Source organism: Ovis canadensis, chromosome 12 (genome assembly GCF_042477335.2).
Source record: "Ovis canadensis isolate MfBH-ARS-UI-01 breed Bighorn chromosome 12, ARS-UI_OviCan_v2, whole genome shotgun sequence".
NCBI classification, from domain to species: Eukaryota; Metazoa; Chordata; class Mammalia; order Artiodactyla; family Bovidae; genus Ovis; species Ovis canadensis.
This window is the reverse complement of record NC_091256.1, coordinates 82,039,483-82,061,173: the sequence shown is the minus strand read 5'-3', so window position 1 is coordinate 82,061,173 and position 21,691 is coordinate 82,039,483. Positions and strand designations below refer to the sequence as shown.

Below are 21,691 nucleotides of genomic sequence, written 5' to 3'. Positions count from 1 at the left end.
CTGGTCTGGGGGAAGAGATGGAACCGCTCGTCGGTAGCTCAGGACAGGCAAGAAAAGACAAAGAACTGGAAAGTGAGAGTTACAGTCGTGGGAGGAGGTGAGACAGGAGAGAGAAACGGAGCGGAGCGAGAAGCAGCTCTGTGGGAGAAAGCACATTTTCAAAGCCTGCTGGCCATCCGAACGGGCTGTGATGATCGCTACCGCTAGCAGCTGAGGGGCCACGAGGCCCTGGGCATGGAAGTGAGCTGCCGCCCAGCGAGCCTCTACTCCGGCCGGGGAGAAAGAAGGGCGTGGGTTCTTCCACTTGTTGCAAAGAACCCCACGGTCCTCGAGGCGACCCGGAGTGCTGCCCGGCGGGCCGCGCTGCCGCCCGGGTCCGGACGAGGCTTTTAATCAGTCACCGGCTGGTTACGGGTCGCGGCTCCGGGGCCCCGGGGCTCCATCCTTCGGCCCAGCCACGGCCGCGTCCGGAGGAGGCTCCGCGCCCCGCTTCCTTCCTGCTCCGCCGCAGCTCAGCACGCCGAGGGACCCCTCCCCCGACCGCTCCTCGGCGGCGCGCTCTGCCCACCCGGAAGCCCCCCACCCCGGGCACCCCAGAAGACGCCCGGACCCTCGAGACCCGCTTCGCCTCGCGGCAAACTGTGCTGTGGCGCCCTCCCCGCCACTGCCGTGCGTGTACCTCTTGGTAGGATGTGGAGAGCTCCTGGCGGATCATGGCCCTGACCGGAGCTAAGGCACAGCTGAGCCCGCTCGAGTTCGCCAGAGGCAGCTCCCCGAGAACCGCCGCCGCAGCCCGGAGATCCGCCGGCTCTCGGCGGCGACGCGAAACCTGTTCGGAGGGAGGAGCGGCTTCGGGACCAAGGCGGAGCCGCACTCGGCGCATGCGCCTCGCGCCCCACGGGAGCCGGAGCCGCGGAAGGCCTGCTGGAAAATGTAGTTCTGGGCGGAGGACGGTTCTGGTCAGTCGCTCAGTGGTGTCCGACTCTGCGACCCCATCGACCGCAGCACAGCAGGCCTCCCTGTCCATCATCAACTCCCAGAGTTTATCCAAACTCATGTCCATTGAGTTGGTGATGCCATCCAATCATCTCATCCTCTGTCGTCCCCTTCCCCTCCTGCCTTCAATCTTTCCCAGCATCACGGTCTTTCCTAATGAGCCAGCTCTTCGCAACAGGTAGCCAATGTATTGGAGTTTCTGCCTCAGCATCAGTCCTTCCAATGAATATTCAGGACTGATCTCCTTCAGAATGGACTGGTTGGATCTCCTTGCAGTCCAAGGGACTCTCAAGAGTTTTCTCCAACACCAGTTCAAAACCCTCAGTTCTTCGGCTCTTAGCTTTCTTTATAATCCAACTCCCACATCCATACATGACTACTGGAAAAACTATAACTTTGACTAGACGAAACTTTGTTGGCATAGTAATGTCTCTGCTTTTTAATAAAGCAGGTTGGTCATAACTGTTTTTCCCAAGGAGCAAGCGTCTTTTAATTTCCTGGCTACAGTCACTATCTGGAGTGATTTGGAGCCCCCCAAAATAAAATCTGTCACTGTTTCCATTGTTTCCCCGTCTATTTGCCATGAAGTGATGGAACCAGATGCAGGGGACCGCGCTCCGCTTTCCTGGGACAGCGATGCCTGCGGGTTACCCCGAGCCACGCACGTGCTTTCCTCATCTCTTACTTCCTCTCTTTATTGGAGGGGGAAGGACGGAGAAGATGAGTGGAAAGTGGAACAAAGGGGCCAAATCAGACGGGTAGGAGATCCTAATCTATAATTGCAAGAGGAAGCCTAGCCTGGTGGTTTATAACTGTTGTCAATATCTGCAGAGCAATTTGTTACCGAGCAAGTTCACGGCCATTACGCCTTTTATCCCAGGAGGAACCCAGTAAGGAGGGCATTTTTCTTTCCGTTTTACAGATGAGGAAACTGAGGTACTTTGTTTCGGAAAGGATTGGGAGAAGGCCATGAACAAATGAAGATTATTTAACCCAGAGACAAGTGACAGAACCCAGTTCTTTCATTATTGCTGGGCCAGACCCTTGGAGTCAGGACTTCTAGCTCCTCATCCTGGCTCTCTGCCCCTATCCCGCAGGTCTGAGCTGTCCTCTGTTCGCCTTAGAATGCAACTGCTAAATGCTACCTGCTTCCTAGAGCCTTCTTTGAATCAAAATAGGTCATGCAGCAAAACCCAAAGGTGCTGTTTGCAGCAGAAAAAGCCTCCTGCCCTGAATGTGGTGGAAAATTGGGTATTTGCCCTGTAGCGGGGCGGACTCACATCTTCCCCTCCTCCCACTACCGGAACAGCTGTTCTGCGTGGTGCCCTGGGCTACTCAGCAGTGCAGCAGATAGAGGTTGCTTATGCCTTGGTGAATGCTTGCTCTGTGTTCCATGCAGCTGCAACTCTACAGACCCCTGCACGCAGCCACTCAGGGCCTCTTCCCTCCTCAGTGGCAACCATCGTAGCACCAGCCACATCAGAGCGCCCTGAATCTCCAGAGTATTCCTAGTGGGAGGCCTCCACCACCTCTTCTGACCGCTCCATCCCAGCCTAGGCCCTCTCAGTTCAGTTCAGTCACTTAGTTGTGTCTGACTCTTTGAGACCCCATGGACTGCAGCACGCCCTGCTTCCTGTCCATCACTAACTCCCCTCTCACATTATTAAATGGGACAATATATATAGCACCTAACACATAATAGGCAATCAGCAAAAACGTGTTAAGTTTATGAATGGAACACTTATTCCAGCCATTTCATTTAACAGTTGCTTACCAAAACAAATGGACAATAATAAACAATTCATTAAATGCCTTACTACATTACTACAAGGGGGGTTGATAGAACAAGTCATGCAATCATAGAAATTTAGAACTAGAAAGAACCAGAGAAGTCTAGTTCAGCCTTATCATTTCTCTTTACTCTGTTGGTATGACCAAATTGGAAAATGATGGGTTCCTGCAGTCCAAGGAGATACTGATGAATACAATATTTGACATGGTTTAAATACAGTGTGGTCAGCACTGGGATATAGACATGAATAGGGTACTCCAAAGTCCTTGCTCTCGTGGCTCTTCCATGCTAGAGTCAAGAAACAGACCATGTGCATGTAAATGGAATTTTCCATAGTTGATGTCCCTGAGTGCCAGGGTCCTGCCCTGGTGGATCTAGGGAATTCGACGCGTGAACAGCATAGGCGAGGAAAGCTTATTTATTTAGAAATATAAGATTAGATTAAGAAGAAATAGTGTAGCAGTAAAATTTAGTGGAGAAAAGATGCTGAATAACTTGGTTTACGTGGAAAGCCAATAAAGTTTCAGGCAAGAAACTTGCACCATCTACGTTAGGCCACCAGCGTCCTCTTGAATAGCGGGGGGTGCCCCACATTGGGCTCCCTCTTGTGTGGATCTTAGAAGCCAGGGCAAGTAAGTAGACATGGCGAGCCTCCATGCCCCAGATGGGAATTCAGCCAGAAAATAGAGTAAAGAGGAGACACGGGGGAAACTAGTCCAGCAACTGGCCCACCCCTTATTGTCCAGAAAGGCCTTTTATACCTTTTTTTGTACATAGACATCAATGGATAATATAAAATTATGCAGCATCAGCAGCCCTGACTCTTATCAAAACCAGGCTTTCTTTTTGCATACCTAGTTGTATACATAAGTCTTAGGTGATTTACATCATCTTCTGGCCAGAGGGCCAATTAACATTTTACAGCCCTTTTCTCATAAGGGTTTGTCAACCAGAAGACTTGTCTTGCTCTTCCCAAAGTCTGGTGCCACTCTCAGAAAGCACTAAATAAAGTTACATTCTTACATAGCAAGGACACAAGAGGAGTGCAGTGATATATAACAAAGAAAAGTAATTAACTCAAAAGTCTAGTGTTGCTAACATCAAAACTACTACATTCCTATTTCTATATCCCTATTACATTGATTAATATCCTTCAGGTGTCTAAAAGATAAAGAATATGGAGGCCTGGCAGCAGTCATTGAGTCAACAGTGAAAACCCATCACCAATATGATTTTTAGCTCTTAGAAAAGGCTCTGTATCCTAAGATGCTTTAAGCTTTGTGCCTCTTGTAGTTGGGGGGCTGTAAACAATCCACAAATTGTAAAAGTCTCTAACTGTCAGGCAAGTTAGAGAGCCATCAGAGGGGTTTGAGCTGAGACACTCCTTTTGCAGGAGACTGTTGCCTGAAGCCCTGAGTTAACTCTTTCCAGAGAGTGTCAGAAGAGTGGAAAGCACAGAACAATAAAATCAGGCCGACTCTGGTTTTTGGGGTACATGCTCAGGAAAACTCAGGGGCAACCCCTGAAGCTAGATCACTTCTTTGCGTTTTGTCTGGCTTCCTTCCTCAATACCACTGCCATGGGTAGGATTCCTCACGCTGGCACCTGAGTCCTCTCCTCCCATTTCCACATGAGCACACACCAATCAGGCTTTTATGTTCTCCACTCTGCTGAAAGGATGCTGATTAAGGTTTGACCTCTGAGTTGTCAAATCAGATGGCCATTTTCCTATCCTCCTCTCTCTTGATCTATCGACTACATTGGCCTAGCTCTTCCACCCTCCTCCTTGTACACTTTATTCCTCTGGCTTCAGGACACCACGTACTCCCATTTTGCCTCTCATCTCACTTGCTGCTCCTTCTCAAGACTTCTTTATGCTGATTTCTCCTTATCCCCTCAACTCTACAGGATGGCCTTCCTCAAGCTAGGTCTTTGATCTTCCTTCTCACTCCCAAGGAACTAATAAAGTGGTCTCTTGTAGTCTCATGGCTTGAATTACCACCTATACCCTGCGAATTCCTGTTATGGGTTGAGTCATGTTCTCCCAAAATGTACGTGGAAGTCCTAACCCCTGGTATCCCAGAATGTAACCTTACTTGGAAATAGGATTGTGGCAGATGTCAGTAATCAAGACGAGGTCGTGCTAAGCAAGGCAATCCCTTCATCTATTATAACTCATGACCTTACAAGATGATGGAAGAGGATATTAAGATACACATACTGGGAGAATGCCCAATGCATCTGTAGTCCATGGTAAGCTGTAGTTCACCTGCTGGTTCAGGAGGCCAGGCTCCATCCTTAGCCTGGCAATGGGCAGTATCCCGAGGATTGTCAGCCACCACCAGAGGCTGCTGCTGCTGCTGCTGCTGCTAAGTCGCTTCAGTCATGTCCGACTCTGTGCGACCCCATAGACGGCAGTCTACCAGGCTCCTCCGTCCCTGGGATTCTCCAGGCAAGAACACTGGAGTGGGTTGCCATTTCCTTCTCCACCACCAGAGGCTAAGAAGAGACAATTAAGGATTCTGTCTAAAGTCTTGGAGGGAGCATGATCTAGCTGACACCTTGATTTCGGACTTCTAGCCTCCATAAGGAGAAGGCAATGGCAACCCACTCCAGTACTCTTGCCTGGAAAATCCCAAGGACGGAGGAGCCTGGTAGGCTGCAGTCCATGGGGTCGGGAAGAGTTGGACATGACTGAGCGACTTCACTTTCACTTTTCACTTTCATGCATTGGAGAAGGAAATGGCAACCCACTCCAATGTTCTTGCCCGGAGAATCCCAGGGACGGGGGAGCCTGGTGGGCTGCCGTCTATGGGGTCTCACAGGATCAGACACAACTGAAGTGACTTACCAGCAGCAGCAGCAGCAGCCTCCGGAATCGTGATAGGATACATTTCTGTTATTTTAAGCAACCAAGTCTGTGGCATTTTGATATAGCAGCCTTAGGACCAGAGCACAATTCTAGTGTGAATTTTGTATTCCAAGTGAATTCAAATGCATATCTCCAGCTTCCAGCTATCCCCTGAGCCCAGGCTCACCCGTCCGGGTGCCTAAGCAACTTCTTCACTGGATGTCCACCTGGCAACAGCAGAGGGTAGCTGTGACCAAACTGCCTAGTTCTAAGTCTTGGTTCTGCCACTTACTGAATGGGAACTTTATTTAATCTCTCTGTGCATCCATTACCTGCCATGAAAACTAGGAGTATTAATACCTATCCCTACAGCTCTGAGAGGATTAACTGAGTCATCAGTTGGAAAGTGCTTGGAATGCCACCAGGCACACTGTAAGGATATGGTGTATTAGTGTCAGTGGTTACTGCAAGCTTTAAGTGGAACTATTGATCTTCCTATCCCAAACCCAGTCCCCTCTCAGGCTTCCTCAGTGTCATAAACTCCATCTTCCCATTTCCTTTGGTCAAACTCTGGAGTCATCCTTGGTTCTTTTCTTCCTCTTACACTCCACATCTAAATCAGCAAATCCTGCTGGCTCTACTGTATTCAGAATGTGGCCCCTTTTCATCACCTCTGTCATCACCATCGTGGTACAAACCACTAGCATTTCTCATAGGTTATTTTCAGTTGCCTCCTAGCTGGCCCTCTCTATTTCCACCCTGGCTACAACCATCCCAACACAGCAGTCAGGAAGAGCCTGCTAGACAAAGGCAGATCATGTCACTCCTCTGCTTCGCCTCCTCCAAAGCCAGAGTCCTGACACGGACCTATCAGGCACTATAGGATCTGTCCTGCAATGCCTACCTCGTTCTGTTTTTCCTCCCCTCACTCTCTCTCTCCTCATCTTAACATGCTGAGCATTAGAGACTGGCAGTGGCTCCTCCCTGTTCTGGGACTGCTGTAATCCTGGGAGCTCTATGACTCACTTCCTCACTGCCTTCAGGTCTTTCTCCCAATATCTCCTTATCTATATCAGTATCACCTCCTCTGAGCACCCTGTTAAAACAGCGAACCCCACTGCCAGCTCATCCCCCTATGCGGCTTTACTTTTTGCCCTAGTATGTACCACCTTCTGAGTTTCTTATATTGGGTTTGAAAAATTGAATATTTCCTGCTATATCAGTAAACAACAAGGATGTCATAGTCATCAGCCATTCCAGCTCTCCCAAATGAGCCAGTAAGCTCTAAGGGAACTCAGGAAAGAGAAGAATGTCTGCCATCTAGCAGCCATCACACTGCAGCCTCTTCCTACGATAAACCTTGAGGAAAGAAAGCATAGGACATGAAAATACCGAAACTGCCCCAGATAGCTGAGGTGCATATGAAAGGAATGATTTCAGTGAGCCCAGATCTCGCATCTTCCCATACATAGAAAAGAGCTATACTCCTTAATTGGGTTATCTGGCTTTCTTTAATTAACAATCATCTTTTGATGTTCAGACTACCTGCCCTTTGTTGCAAAACTTCCATATAACCTGGCTCCTCCCCTCGCCTCCTCAAAGCAGCTATCCCAGGGTCACTTGAGATGCTATCTCCTGGGCTGGAAGTCCTAAAAAGCCCCACTGAATAAAACATAACTCAACTTTTAGGTTGTGAGTACTTTTAAGTCAACAGAATTTTTCTGTACCAGCTTCCGGAAAAACCCGTACGAACTTTTAGGCCACCAATATTTTCAGCCTCCTTGTACTGTTTCAGCTCCTTGAAGATGAGGTGCTTACGTGTTTGGCTCATTTCTGCATCCCAGGGCCTCCAACAAGGATATGATTGGCAGTTGCTGGTACCCAGTGTAGTTGAATAAAGAAATGAACAAAGTAATTGCACATAGTGACCAGAGGTCTAAATAAAGGAAAAGAGAATATGGGATGGCATAGCGAGTGCCAGGGTGGCTGTGGGAGGAGGTGCTGATCATGGGGAGTCCAGAAAGGCCTCAAGATGGTAGATTCCTGTGAGTTGAGACCTGAGTGACAACAGGGTCATGATGACCTGCGCCCCAAGCCCATGAGGACTTGTACCCCAGTACAGAGGCCCAGGTTGGGACCCAAACAGAAGGTGGTGTGGCTGGAGGGGGCTGCTGGAGGGGGCTGATGTAGGGGCCCTTAGGAGATAGTCAGATGGCTGCAGGAAGGAAGCTGATTCTGACTCCTGTGTTGGAAACTGTTTCTTTGACTTGCTTTTTGTTGCTTTTGTTATTATACTTCCTGGCTTTCCTGGAGGACCCTGCCCCCTCGGCCTGACTGTAAACTAAAGTGCTTTTGTTCAGCTCCTGGAGTGATGGTTTGTCCCTGCCCATCTGTGAACAGAAGAGATTAACACACCCCTTCCAAAGGCTGGCCACTCCCTTGGAGATGTTTTGCAAGACTGTAGACCCAGTAGAACTATACAAAAAAGATCTTCATGACCAAGATAATCACAATGGTGTGATCACTCACCTAGAGCCAGACAGCCTGGAATGTGAAGTCAAGTGGGCCTTAGAAAGCATCACTACGAACAAAGCTAGTGGAGGTGATGGAATTCCAGTTGAGCTGTTTCATATCCTGAAAGATGATGCTGTGAAAGTGCTGCACTCAATATGCCAGCAAATTTGGAAAACTCAGCAGTGGCCACAGGACTGGAAAAGGTCAGTTTTCATTCCAATTCCAAAGAAAGGCAATGCCAAAGACTGCTCAAACTACCACACAGTTGCATTCATCTCACATGCTAGTAAAGTAATGCTCAAAATTCTCCAAGCCAGGTTTCATCAATACGTGAACTGTGAACTTCCAGATGTTCAAGCTGGTTTTAGAAAAGGCAGAGGAACCAGAGATCAAATTGCCAACATCTGGTGGATCATGGAAAAAGCAAGAGAGTTCCAGAAAAACATCTATTTCTGCTTTATTGACTATGCCAAAGCCTTTGACTGTGTGGATCACAAGAAACTGTGGAAAATTCTGAAAGAGATGGGAATACCAGACCACCTGACCTGCCTCTTGAGAAACCTATATGCAGGTCAGGAAGCAACAGTTAGAAGTGGACATGAAACAACAGACTGGTTCCAAATAGGAAAAGGAGTACGTCAAGGCTGTATATTGTCACCCTGCTTATTTAACTTCTATGCAGAGTACATCATGAGAAATGCTGGGCTGGAAGAAGCACAAGCTGGAATCAAGATTGCCGGGAGAAATATCAATAACCTCAGATATGCAGATGACACCACCCCTATGGCAGAAAGTGAAGAGGAACTACAAAGCCTCTTGAAGAAAGTGAAAGAGGAGAGTGAAAAAGTTGGCTTAAAGCTCAACATTCAGAAAACGAAGATCATGGCATCTGGTCCCATCAGTTCATGGTAAATAGATGGGGAAACAGTGGAAACAGTGGCAGACTTTATTTTGGGGGGCTCCAAAATCACTGCAGATGGTGACTGTAGCCATGAAATTAAGAGATGCTTATTCCTTGGAAGGAAAGTTATGACCAACCTAGATAGCATATTGAAAAGCAGAGCCATTAGTTTTCCAACAAAGGTCCATCTAGTCAAGGCTATGGTTTTTCCAGTGGTCATGTATGGATGTGAGCATTGGACTGTGAAGAAAGCTGAGCACCCAAGAATTGATGGTTTTGAAGTGTGGTGTTGGAGAAGACTCTTGAGAGTCCCTTGGACTGCAAGGAGATCCAACCAGTCCATTCTGAAGGAGATCAGCCCTGGGATTTCTTTGGAGGAAATGATGCTGAAGCTGAAACTCCAGTACTCTGGCCACCTCATGGGAAGAGTTGACTCATTGGAAAAGACTCTGATGCTGGGAGTGATTGGGGGCAGGAGGAGAAGGGGACGACAGAGGATGAGATGGCTGGATGGCGTCACTGACTCGATGGACGTGAGTGTGAGTGAACTCCGGGAGTTGGTGATGGACAGGGAGGCCTGGTGGGCTGCGATTCATGGGGTGGCAAAGAGTCGGACACGACTGAGCGACTGAACTGAACTGAGACCCTTTCACTTTACTGCCCCATTGCCTCTCCCTCTCTGTTCTGCCTTTTGACTTTAGTTCCTCATTGCTTCTTTCTGTTAGGTAGTTAGAATAGGAGGAGTCCAAAATGGCGGTGGCTAAAAGACAAGGAAGGGAAAAGCCTGCGAAAATAGAACAAAGGAAACTCAAAGGAAGGTCAGAGGACCGGACAAGCAGAACAGCACTCCTGGCTAAGCCCAATTTGCATAGGGCAGGCCCAGGGGGGAGAAAAAAACATATACAAAGAGGAGCCAAAGGGCTCTCTCTCCCCCCACTCCCACCCCGTCCCCGCGTGCATACACTTTTTCTTTCTCTCTCTCTCCTGCGCACTGGAGGGTTCTTCTCTTTGCATCTTTGGATCGACGTGCCATCACGCCTCGAAGATGGATTTTCCTGCTATTATCTAAATAAAATAGAGCTGTAACACTGATTTGTCTAAGAGCCATAACATGGTCCGTTTGAGACCGGAGAGCTATAACACAGTCTGTCCAAGACCCGAGAGCTGTGACACGCCGAGGGGGGCTTTAATTTCCGTCACTGCAAATCTTTGTTGTGACGAGACAGAACTGAGGAGCATACACCCACCTGACACTTCTCTCTGATCTACAAAAGAACCTGGCATCCAGACCCCCATAAGATGGTTATCTTGAGGTGCTAGCCTGCCATCTTCTCCGTCTGCTGGCTCCCTGATTAAAGTCTCTTCCATGCCTCAATCTCTGGTCTCTCAGATTCACTGGCCTGTCGTGCGGCGAGCCAAGAGAGCTTGGACTTGGTAACAAGATGAGCGGGTAGAAACCAGGTCGGTGGAGGCTGGGTTGGGCTGATCCTGGGCTTATTTGCTCTCAGATCCCATTCTTGCCTCTCCTGCTCTGGGTTACAGGGACTGGTCCTGAAGGCTGGGTTTCCACTGGGCTCAGCCAAGAGGAAGCTCTGCTGGAAGCCTGGAGCAGAACTGGGCAAGTGGGAAGCCACGGTTTTTCTCTCCCTTGTGCTCTGCCCTAGCAGCTTCCCTTCCACAGCTCTAGCCCCGAGGCAAACGTTGTGTGTGTGTGTGTGGTTCTAGCTTCAGTCAGGTGACCCAGGCTCCTAAACTCTAAAACACTCCCGGATGTTACCAATCTTCCTGTTTTGCTAATCTCTGGGCTCCCTCAGGGTTGCTTCTTAGCCTCTTCCATCACCTGTATAACCACCTCCCTACAGCACAGCCATAGAGTAGTTTCTGTTTTCCTTGAAGGTAACTGATTCGTTTGGGAAAACAAATCTGGGTTCAAGTAGAAACCTCTGAATTTCAAGTAGAAATCTCTTCAATCTGGGGAGAGCCATCAGGAGGAGGCCTGGAGAAATCCAAGGGCATGTGAACATGCTATTCCCTTACAGACTCACACTCAGCGTCTCTGGGACGGGGAAGCTAGATCTGATCAGTAGAAATTATAGGGAGTTTCCTTGGGCCCAAAGCAGTTCCTAACAATACAACTGTCGGGAGAGAAAAGGGCTCAAGTAGAGATGCTGCACTCTGTATGCCAAGGAACAGGCTGCATCAGGAAAGGGGTGATATTCTAAGGGCTTAGCAGGGCCTCTTCCTACCTGGAGACCTGGTGACACGGTGTAACGTGGATATTGCACAGCTTATGCAGCTTTTCACACCTGCATCACTTTTAGTTTCAGCACAGTCCTATCTAGGAGGTAGGCTGGCATGTTACTGATGTGGAAATTAAGATTCAGATGGTTTGTGGACAGGTCTTGTTTAGGCTGCTCTGTAATCAAAGTCCACTCTGTTGAAGAAGTACAGAGCTGAGAACTTGGTACAATCAGGGAAGGGAAGTATAGACGGGTGGTCAGGGGCAGACTCTGGGACATAGGGCCAGTGCTTGAATCTTAGCTCTTCCACCTACTGAGTGACATTGAGCAAGGCACTTAAGGTCTGTGCAGTTAAGTTTCATCATTTGTAAACTGGGTGATAATAACAGCTCTTACTTACTACATGGAATAGGATTCCCTCGTAGCTCAGTCAGTAAGAATCTGTCTGCAATGCAGGAAACCCTGGTTGGATTCCTGGGTCTGGAAGATGCCCTGGAGAAGAAAATGGCAACTCACTCTAGTATTTTTGCCTGAGAAATCCCATGGACAGAGGAGCCTCATAGAGTTACAGTGAGGATTAAATGAGTTAATACACGTAAAAGTGCTTAGTGCACAGCACGCCCATCTTTGGTGGCTGGTTCTCCCAACCACAAAATGTTGGCAAGCCTCAAGAACTCAGTCCTTGTTCCTGCCTCTTTTCAATCTACATGCCCTTCCTGATGATCTCATCCATTCCGTGGCTTTAAATACAAACTAAATGCCAAGGGTTCCAAATTTTCTCTCTCTAGCCTGAGCTCTCCCTCTAATTCCAGACTCATACAGCCAACGGTCTATTTGATACTTCCACCTGGCTGTCTAAGTGTTCTCAGAGTGAACAAGCCTGATTTTGATCTTCACCCAAACCTGCTCCTCCTACTGTCTCTCCTTATCTCAGTAAGTGGAGACTCCATCCTTCAGCTGCCCAGGCCAAAAACCCTTGGGGTCATCCTTGGCTCCTCTCTGTCTCTCAGACCCCATGTCTCATCTGTCAGCAAATCTTGTGAGCCACATATGCAAAACAAATCCGTGATCCACCCACTTCTCATCACCTCCCTTGATGGGCCAAAGCACCATCATCTCTCGCCTGGATTCTAACAGTAGCTTCCACTTCTGTCTTTTCTCCTCACAGGAGTCAAAGTCATTCCATAAACATTTTAACTCATTCCTCTGTTCCATTCACTCAGCCTAAAAGCCAAAGTCATTAAAAAAAAAAAAAAAAAAGCTGTGAGGCCCCACAAGATCTGCCCCTTGCCTCCAGCTCCCTGTACCCCCTTACCCCTCAACCTCACCATCTACCCTTCTTCCCTCCTTGTTGTACCTCCAACAAGCAGGACACTCTCCTTCCTCAGCATTTCTGTAGTTTCCCCTTTGTAAGGATTGCTCCCCGCGCCCCCGAGCTACCTCCCTCATTTCCCATAGTGCGCATGTGTGTTCCTCAGTCGTGTCCGACTCTTTGTGACCCCATGGACTGTAGCCTGCCAGGCTCCTCTGTCCATGGAATTCTCCAGGTAAGGATACTAGAGGGGGTTGCCATTTCCTTGCCAGGGGATTTTCCCCACCCAGGGATCAAACCCAGGTCTCCTGCATTGCAGGTGGATTCTTTACCATCTGAGCATATGTCCTCTAGACGTTTATACAAATACTGTCTTCCCTGGGGCTTTCCCCCCTCAGCCTATTTAAAATTCCAATTCCCAATGCTCCCTATTCAGTTGCCCATTTTTCCCCCCTCTCTAGCATCCATCACCACCTCACACTACTTTTGTCTATTTCACCCATAGAACGTAGACTCTGCTGGGCATGGATCTGCCTTCTTCAGCAATGTGTCTCCAGTGACCTGGTATGTGGAAACCCTCAAAAAGCATTTGCTGAATAAATTAAGACACCCTTGCACAAATGTTCAGTTCAGTTCAGTCACTCAGTCGTGTCCAACTCTTTGCAACCCCATAAACTACAGCATGCCAGGCCTCCCTGTCCATCACCAACTCCCAGAGTTCACTCAGACTCACGTCCATCGAGTCAGTAATGACATCCAGCCATCTCATCCTTTGTTGTCCCATTCTCCTGCCCCCAATCCCTCCCAGCATCAGAGTCTTTTCCAATGAGTCAACTCTTCACATGAGGTGGCCAAAGTATTGGAGTTTCAGCCTCAGCATCAGTCCTTCCAAAGAACACCCAGGACTGATCTCCTTTAGGATGGATTGGTTGGATCTCCTTGCAGTCCAAGGGACTCTCAAGAGTCTTCTCCAATACCACAGTTCAAAACCATCAATTCTTCAGCACTCAGCTTTCTTCACAGTCCAACTCTCACATCCATACATGACCACTGGAAAAACCATAGCCTTGACTAGACCGACATTTGTTGGCAAGGTAATGTCCCTGCTTTTGAATATGCTATCTAGGTTGGTCATAACTTTTCTTCCAAGGAGTAAGCGTCTTTTAATTTCATGGCTGCAATCACCATCAACAATGATTTTGGAGCCCCCCAAAATAAAGTCTGCCACTGTTTCCACTGTTTCCCCATCTATTTCCCATGTTAGCTATTATTATTTCAGGGTATGTCTTTGATGTGCCCCACCTTTGCAAAAATCCTTTGGAGACCCGAAATTTAAACACAACTGGGAAGAAAAAAATCAGCCCAAAGTAAAAATGAATTTAGAAAGTTGGGGTCCTAGGTTATAAATACATCTTCCTTGGTGCTGGAATGCTGGGCTGAGTCAACCCTGTAATCTTAACACAAGGGACTGCTGCGACACGTGCCACTCTTTGGCGAAATTTTCAGTCTGTAGTTTGTAGACCCCAGCATCCCAGCTCCAAGTTTCCAGTCCGGGTGGCCGAGCGCGGGACGCCGCCCGCGGGAGGCACGGAGTCCGGCTCTCGGCTCCAGGCTCGCGGGCCTCCCGGCCACTGGGCCGGCGCGCGCGGGGGCGGGGCTCCGGGGCCGCGGGGCGGGCGCGCTCGGGCTCCGCCGCCCAGGCCGACCCTGGCCGGGCTCGGCGCGCTCACCATGGCGGGCCCCGCGCCCGGGCGGCGGCTGGTCGCGCTGGCCCTGGTCGTGGCGCTGGCCGCGGGGCTCCCCGCAGCCCGGGCCGGGCAGGCGCCGCGTCCCGCCGAGCGAGGTCCCCCGGTGCGGCTCTTCACGGAGGAGGAGCTGGCCCGCTACAGCGGGGAGGAGGTGAGCGCGGGCCGGGAGACTGGGCCGAGTCTAGCCAAGCGGAGACGGGGGGCAGAGACCCCCCGGGAGGCCGCGGAGCGCGGGAGAGATCTCGGGGTGCGGGGGGGCAGGCGCAGGCCTCGGGGTGCGGGGGGGCAGGCGCAGGCCTCGGGGAGCGCCTCCTCCCGGAGTCCCGGCCCCGAGCGGGGCGCGAGGCCTGCCCGGACCTTCTGTCCAGGCCTGATCGCCGCCTGGGGGCACGGGGAGGTCCCCAGCCGTCGGGGCGCTTGGCTCCCGGCTTCCCGGGCCGGAACAGCCACCCCGCGCCTCTCACTCTCTCTCTTTCCTGGAGCTGTTTCCTTGAGACGCATTTTGACTCTCAGTCAGTACAGTAAACGGAGAAACTTTTTTGTTTTCAGTGTGAGCTTCAGTTGGGGACAGACAGTTTTGCCTCCTCCCGGGGAGGGAGAAGGGGCAGCAAGGCCTGCCCCTGGGCTAGGCGGGCGTGGGGGCAGGCCCAGGGCTGCTCCAGGCTCTCCCTGCTCTTCTGTCTTCCAGCCTCCCTATTCCCGGACTCCTCAAACTGGCTTTTAGTACTGGTGCTCTTAGGGCTAGACCAGAGCTGGGGGAGCCGGCAGAGGGGGAGATCCAAGGTTAGAAACAGAGATATCCCACCCCGTCAGCTGGTCAGCACTCCAGGATACCCCTCACAGTCACCTGACCATTCTGGTTGGTGGGGCCCAGTGTGATGGCTGTGGAGCCTGCGAACAGGGTGCTGCCCAGGAGAAGGACCATGGGAGCTGGAATTAGGTCAGGAGATGGGGAAGAGTTAGGTGGGGAAATCAGGGAAGGATAGCGTTTCAGAGCAGATAGGAATCAACCTCCTGCTTTTATACTGTGAGCAAAGGGAGGCATGCCACCAGATAGTGGTAGAAGAAGGAAGCAACCTAATATTCTCTCTTTAAAACCCTCTGCTGTGGGCTCCCTAACCCCCAAGTTTAGTAGCCTTAGCGGGCCTAGGTTCACAAGAGGGACTTAGAAACCTGGGCCCTAGGCAATGGTGCTAGTTTGGATATCACTGTACATAGAGGTTGGTTAGAAGCCTGAGTCACTGAGAATGCGAAAGGAGTGTGACGAAGATGTGGCAGGATGTTAAAGGACCCCCGTTTGGAGCAACAGGGAATCTGTGCAGGGAAGAGTTAACATTGCAGGCCTGCCATCCTTAGATAGGCCCACTTGCAAGAGTGGCTCTTGGCTTGGTGTCTGGATTTCCAAGGTGTTCTGCACTTCCCTAACAGATGAAGGGGGCTCAGTCTGGACTCTTTGTACAAACTGTGTGTTCATGTTGAACAGTGCTGGGCAGACAGGGCTTGCACCATGCATGGTGGACCCCCAGTAAAGACCTTGGGCTCTGAAGCTCTCCAGGGCTTCCCTGGGCAGAAACATACATGAGTTACTGCATTTTGTTGCAGGGAAAGAACATGCTCTGTTGACCCCCTCTTGGGAGGGCCAGCCTAAGAAAGTCCACAGGTAGATTCCTCTAGGCTCCTTCTGTGTCCTTTCCCCTTAAGATCCAGCGGTGTATCCTTGCTACATTGCTGTAATAAACTAGCTCTGAGTCCAACTCTGCCAAATTCTCTGAGTCCTTCTCATGAATCTCCAAATCTAGGGGTGATCCTAGGGACCCCCAGCACAGAACCCAAGGGAAGAAGGAGTTCTAAGTGGCTGTCATATCCAGCAGCCATGCCTAGGCTGCAAGATAAAGACCCTTGGTTTTTTATGCAGGTATTATTGATGGATGCTCAGCTGTGGGAAAGAGAGAGGGAAACTTGAGATGGTAGCAGGTTAAGGGAAAAACTGTTTCGGGTATGGAGCCCAGAGGATGTCTGTAGTAAGAGGGGAAAGAGGCAGTTCAGTGCAGCTGGTTTTAACTGCCTTGTGCTGAGGTTTGCCCTGGGTAGTTCTGGTTTATGCCTATTGTCCCGGGATAATTATTAATAGCATCGCCTTTCACTCTCAGAAGTGTTAACTTTGTATAATGCTCATTAGAGCATTAGACGTTTGAATCATATCTGGATTTGAGTCCCTTTGAGCAAATAGCTAAAGTCTCAATTTTTTTTTTTAATCTGTGATACTTGTTATCAGTCAGGGTTCCATCAGAAACAGAACCAGTTTAAAAAATTATCTATGTATGTATGTGTGTGTATCTATTGTATAAATATGTATATACTGGCTGCACCACATGGCATGCACGATCTTAGTTCCCCAACCAGGGAGCAAATCCATGCCCCCTCCAGTGGAAGCTTGGATTCTTAACCACTGGACCACCAGGGAAGTCCCTATATATATATATATATATATATATATATATATATATATATATATATATTTTTTTTTTTTTTTAAATTGCAAGAATTGGTTTATGTGATCATGCAGGCTGGCTAGGTAAGTCTGAATTGAGTAGGTCGGGGTGTCAGAAAGGGCTGGCGAGAAACCTCTGGGCAGGAACAGATCCTGCAGTCCACTGGTGGTATATTTCTTCCTCCTCAGGGAAGCCTCAAAGGCTCTTAAGGCCTTTCAACTGATAGTATCAGGCTCACCTAGATTATCCAGGATAATCTTCTGTACACAAAGTCAACAGTTGTATATATTAATCGCGTCTACATGAATACCTCTGTACAATACCTAGATAAGTACTGAATAAGGATACTGTCACCGATCCAAATTGACACATAAAACTGGCCATCATATTGGCTATAATAAGAGTTCCTATTCTGTGTGGGGGTTTTGTGAGAATTAAATGAGATGGTGGTGTGCAAAGTGCTTAGCTGAGGCCTGGAGTAGTCTTAGCACAGTAAACCTTAGGCAATCTTAGCTGGTATTAATATTATTATTAGTTTATTATTAAAGATACAAACAAGAGGCTGTATAACAGACCCGTAATCCTCTTATGCAGTTCAGAAATCGAAGAAAAGGAGCTCTGAAAAGCAGAAGGTTTTTTTTAATATCATTTGACAGCGAAACCCTGCCTGATCTGAACGCTTTTCGTAATGGAACCTTGCTGGAGCTACGCAAGTCTATTTATAGACTTTATTTATCCTACTTAGTGTGACTATTCACCTTTATGCTTTACTGTGAAATGCTGATATCCTTGATGACAGGGTGCTTCCTCAGACCCCCGTAGGTGTTCTGGTATGTGCCTCATGACACCTTTCTAAATCTGACAAATTCTGAATTGCAAAACACATCTGACTCCCAAGAGTTTCTGCTGTGGGATGGTGGACTTTGTAAACAAGTCTCTCTGAAACATCTAGTGATGAGTCTCATTTGTATGATAGTCATTTTGGATGAGAGCCAGGGCAGACCCTCGTGTCCCAGACTCTGCGGTGCACTTTGTGCTGAGAGCTCGGACTCCCGGCAGGGCGCTGCACAGAATCTTTGGTGGACGCTTCAGATTGGAGATCTCGAAAGACAGGGGTCCCAGCTGCTGGGGTCTTTCACAGAACCTACTGTGTCCTGGGGGCTTCCCAAGTGGCACTAGTGGTAAAGAACTGGCCTGCCAGCGCAGGAAACACAAGAGATGCCAGTTCGATCCCTGGGTCAGGAAGATCCCCTGGAGGAGGGCATACAACCCACTCCAGTATTCTTGCCTGCAGAATCCTCATGGACAGAGGAGCCTGGCGGGCTACAGTCCAAAGGGACGCAGAGTCAGACACGACTGAAGAGACTTAGCATGTTCTGTTTTTCTAGATTCCACATATATGTGTTAATATACAATATCTGTTTTTAACTTAAAATTCCTCCAGAGTCCTTACCTGTCACTTAGGAACTACATTTTATTTTCTGTCCTTCCTTTTGAATACCCATAAATATAGCAAAAAGTAAAATGTAAAACCCATGGTTACAGCTGCAAGGAAACGGCATTGCTTGTATATTTCTAGCACCATAGATGGCTTTTTGAAGGACAAACTGGTAAAATATAAAAAGTGATTATGTTGTTCATCTACTTGGGCCCCAGAATTCGATATATTGAAATAGGCCTCAAGGAAATAGCTCAACACATTAGAAAGTGACTTGAAAGGTATGCGTAATGCTGCCATTATGGTCCTAAGGAATTGGAAACCATCCAGATAAGCCAAAATAGAAGAATAGTAAACAAACAGGTACAGCATAACTAAAATACGATAGAGCTGTTTAAGTGACAGCTGTTTTGGTTATTTCAACACATGACAATGTTTGTATGAACTAATATTACCTATAAGAAGCAAAACATATCATAGCTCATTTGCACTGATTACATCCACGTGTGGTGAAAATGAGAGGAAATTTAAACCGATTTAAGTAGCTTCAATATTCTTTTGAATTTTTATCTGAATAGAGCTGCTTCAGCTCCCGATTTTTCTTTAAAAGAAAGGTATTGCCATAGACTTGTCGTGAAGCTTCGTAACTTTTCCCAGGTTTCGTGGGTGGGCGTGCTTCTGTGGGTAGGGTCATATGCTGGCTGAGGGCTGGCTGACAGCGGCTGCTTTGTAACTTCACCCACCGCCCCCTGCGCTGCCCATGATGGGAAGAGACTTTACTAACTTGAGCCAAAAGAGCAGGGCTCTCTGCTTCCTCCTCATACCTTCCCTCTTGCTTTCTAGGAAGATGAGCCCATCTACATGGCAGTCAAGGGGGTGGTGTTCGATGTCACTTCTGGAAAGGGTAAGTGGCTTGCTTTCATGAACCCTTACCTCTGGGGGGCGTGGTGGCCAAAGTGGGCGCTCTAGGGGTGAGGGAGCAGAGGGAATACGGGCAGGTCCTTTCCCTCCAGAGTGAGTTCATAGTTTTGTTTTTTTTTTTTTCTTTTTGGCTGTGTTGTGTGGCCTGCAAAATCTCAATTCCCCGACCAGGGATCAAACCCTCGCTAGACTGCCCGGGAAGTCCCTGAGCGCATTGCCTTTGTCAGTTCTGCGCTTCAGCGGTGTTTCTCTAACAGTGTCATGCTCCTGCTCAAAAGTCTTCTGTGGCTCCCTGTTGCCTCTAGAGTCAGAGTCAAACTGGATGATTTGCCTTAGCAAAAACCCTTTACTTAGCAAAGGGTTGAGATCATGGAACACTGTAGAGCTCTTTAATGCCCTTTCGTGTTTTCTGTGATGGAAACTATAGCTGGTATCACGGAAGCTGTCTTGTAATGGTTTGTTGTTTGTTTATTTGATACCAAACCAAAGACGTATGGAAATAGACTTGGCTTCCATGAGCATTTAGGCAGATAGAACATTCCTCTTATTTACATTTTAGATATTTTTAAGAGATTGTTTTCATCTTATATTTTTTAAAAAATTACCTGTCGGCCCAGCATGTATGATTTATTCCATATTCTGAACTGTGGGACTCAAGCAGATGGCTGGGGTGGCTTGTTGGACTTCCTCTCCTCACTGCCGACCCTCCTCTCAGGCCGGGGTCTCTCTAGGATTGGGGGGTTATTGGAAGCCCCCCCCACACCCCCTCCTAGCTGCTCTGTGCACACCCGCTCGTATCCTCTTCTGTCCTCCCCACTGCAGAGTTTTATGGACGAGGAGCCCCCTACAACGCCTTGACCGGGAAGGACTCCACCAGAGGGGTGGCCAAGATGTCCCTGGACCCTGCAGACCTCACCCATGACACCGTGAGCCAGATTTTGAGCCTCTGTCAGAGTGCCCCACCTCCTTGGCCATGGCCTTCCCCCTGACACACACACCCTTGGGCAATAGCAAAGCTTCCTAACTAGTCGGTTCACATTCCAGTCCATTCCCTCTGATAGCCGGTTGTTTTCTTAAAGTAGAGATCTCGCTGTTAACGTTCCTGCTCAAGAATGCTCCATGGCTCCCCACTGCCTGCAGAGTCAAGGCCAGACTCTTGGGCACTTGTGATCAAGCTCAGTGATCCTCACAGTCTGGCTCCCGCCTGCCTTGGCAGTGCCACCCCCCTTACAGTCTGCCCCTGCCACCCCTAGCCCCTGGGTGCTTTGCTCTTCATCTCTGAGACCCACTTCCCAAGCCACTCCTGGTCGCTCAGGGGATGAAGCAGAGGCTCCCCCATGCTCATATTTCTGTGAAGGAGACAACAGCCTTAACAAAGACCATTTCAGGGTCATCTCAATCATCCTAACAGAAAGGCTGGCATTCACTCCAGTGTCGCTCAGATGAGTCAAACTCTTGAGTGACAACATTACAGAAACAAATTAAGAAATTGTGGAGCGGAGAGGGTGTGCAGATCTATAATGAGGGGAGGGTAGAGAGCGGTGAGAGTCATTCCAGAGAGGAGGTGGCTGCAGGCCGCACAGGGCGCCCCCCCGCACCGCCTGGGAGCTCTCTGGACCCTTTCATTCCCATGTCAATCAAACCCCGAAACCTGATGTGGCCCCCTGCTTCCCCCATCTCCTCCCCGCCAACACTCATGAGCACACAAAAAGAGTCAGCTGTCCGCGATTTGATTTTCGAGAGAGTTTTTTTTTTTTCTTGCCTGAAGGATATGGGGAGAATAAAGCAGGGAGGAGGTGTGAGAGGCCGGGGCCAAGTCCAATTCATTCATTCCCAACCCTGTGTTTCTCGGGCTTTTCTCCCCAAGACGGGCCTCACGGCCGAGGAGCTGGAATCACTGGATGACGTCTTCACCAGAGTGTACAAAGCCAAATACCCGATCGTTGGCTATACAGCCCGAAGAATCCTCAATGAGGATGGCAGCCCCAACCTGGACTTCAAGCCTGAAGACCAGCCCCACTTCGACATAAAGGATGAGTTCTGATCGGCAGGAGCTTGGCCCTGGGAAGGCGAGGCGAGGAGACCCTCCAACGCAAGATCTCCGGCAAAACAGGCGTTCGCAGCCTCTGGTCACCACCGGCTCTGAATAGAGCACGTGTGTCACCTGGAATGCTGAATGGCTCTCATCACCCTTGGTCAAGTGTTCTGTTCACCCGGGTGTCCTGCCTGCACACCAGCGGGGAGGTCATGGTGGCTGAGGGGAACGCCTCCTAGGTGTCAGCGGGGGCTTCGTGGGCAGTGGAATTACAAGTGGCCTTTATTTCTTTATATTGTTCTATACTTGTCAGATTTTCTACTGTGGCCGTGTGTACTTTAAGCACCAAAATAAACTTCCTGTTTTCACAAAAGGAGAATTCTTCCCCGCAGGGCATTTCTTAGAGCCTCATTAGCACCACTTGTCTCTGCTGGCCTGCTTTCTGTCTCCC

General features: G+C 49.2%; 2 protein-coding genes across 3 annotated transcripts in view; one reads left to right on the top strand and one right to left on the bottom strand.

Annotated features, from left to right (window-relative positions):
* PACC1 (proton activated chloride channel 1) overlaps positions 1–884 on the bottom strand; it is a 33,568-nt gene extending 32,684 nt beyond the window's left edge. Inside the window, exon 1 of one of the 2 annotated variants that reach the window (XM_069544207.1) lies at positions 680–884. In XM_069544207.1, the coding sequence (XP_069400308.1) occupies positions 680–883 (204 nt within the window). In that variant the 5' untranslated portion in view covers position 884. The remainder of the gene's footprint in view (positions 1–679) is intronic. The other variant, XM_069544208.1, reaches the window with a different exon arrangement.
* Positions 885–14,094: 13,210 nt separating this feature from the next.
* NENF (neudesin neurotrophic factor) lies at positions 14,095–21,613 on the top strand. Its single transcript, XM_069544963.1, has 4 exons — positions 14,095–14,505; positions 19,128–19,188; positions 20,028–20,131; positions 21,073–21,613. The coding sequence occupies exons 1-4, from the start codon at positions 14,338–14,340 to the stop codon at positions 21,247–21,249; spliced, it is 510 nt and encodes a 169-aa protein (XP_069401064.1). The 5' UTR covers positions 14,095–14,337; the 3' UTR covers positions 21,250–21,613.
* The last annotated feature ends 78 nt before the right edge of the window (positions 21,614–21,691 follow it).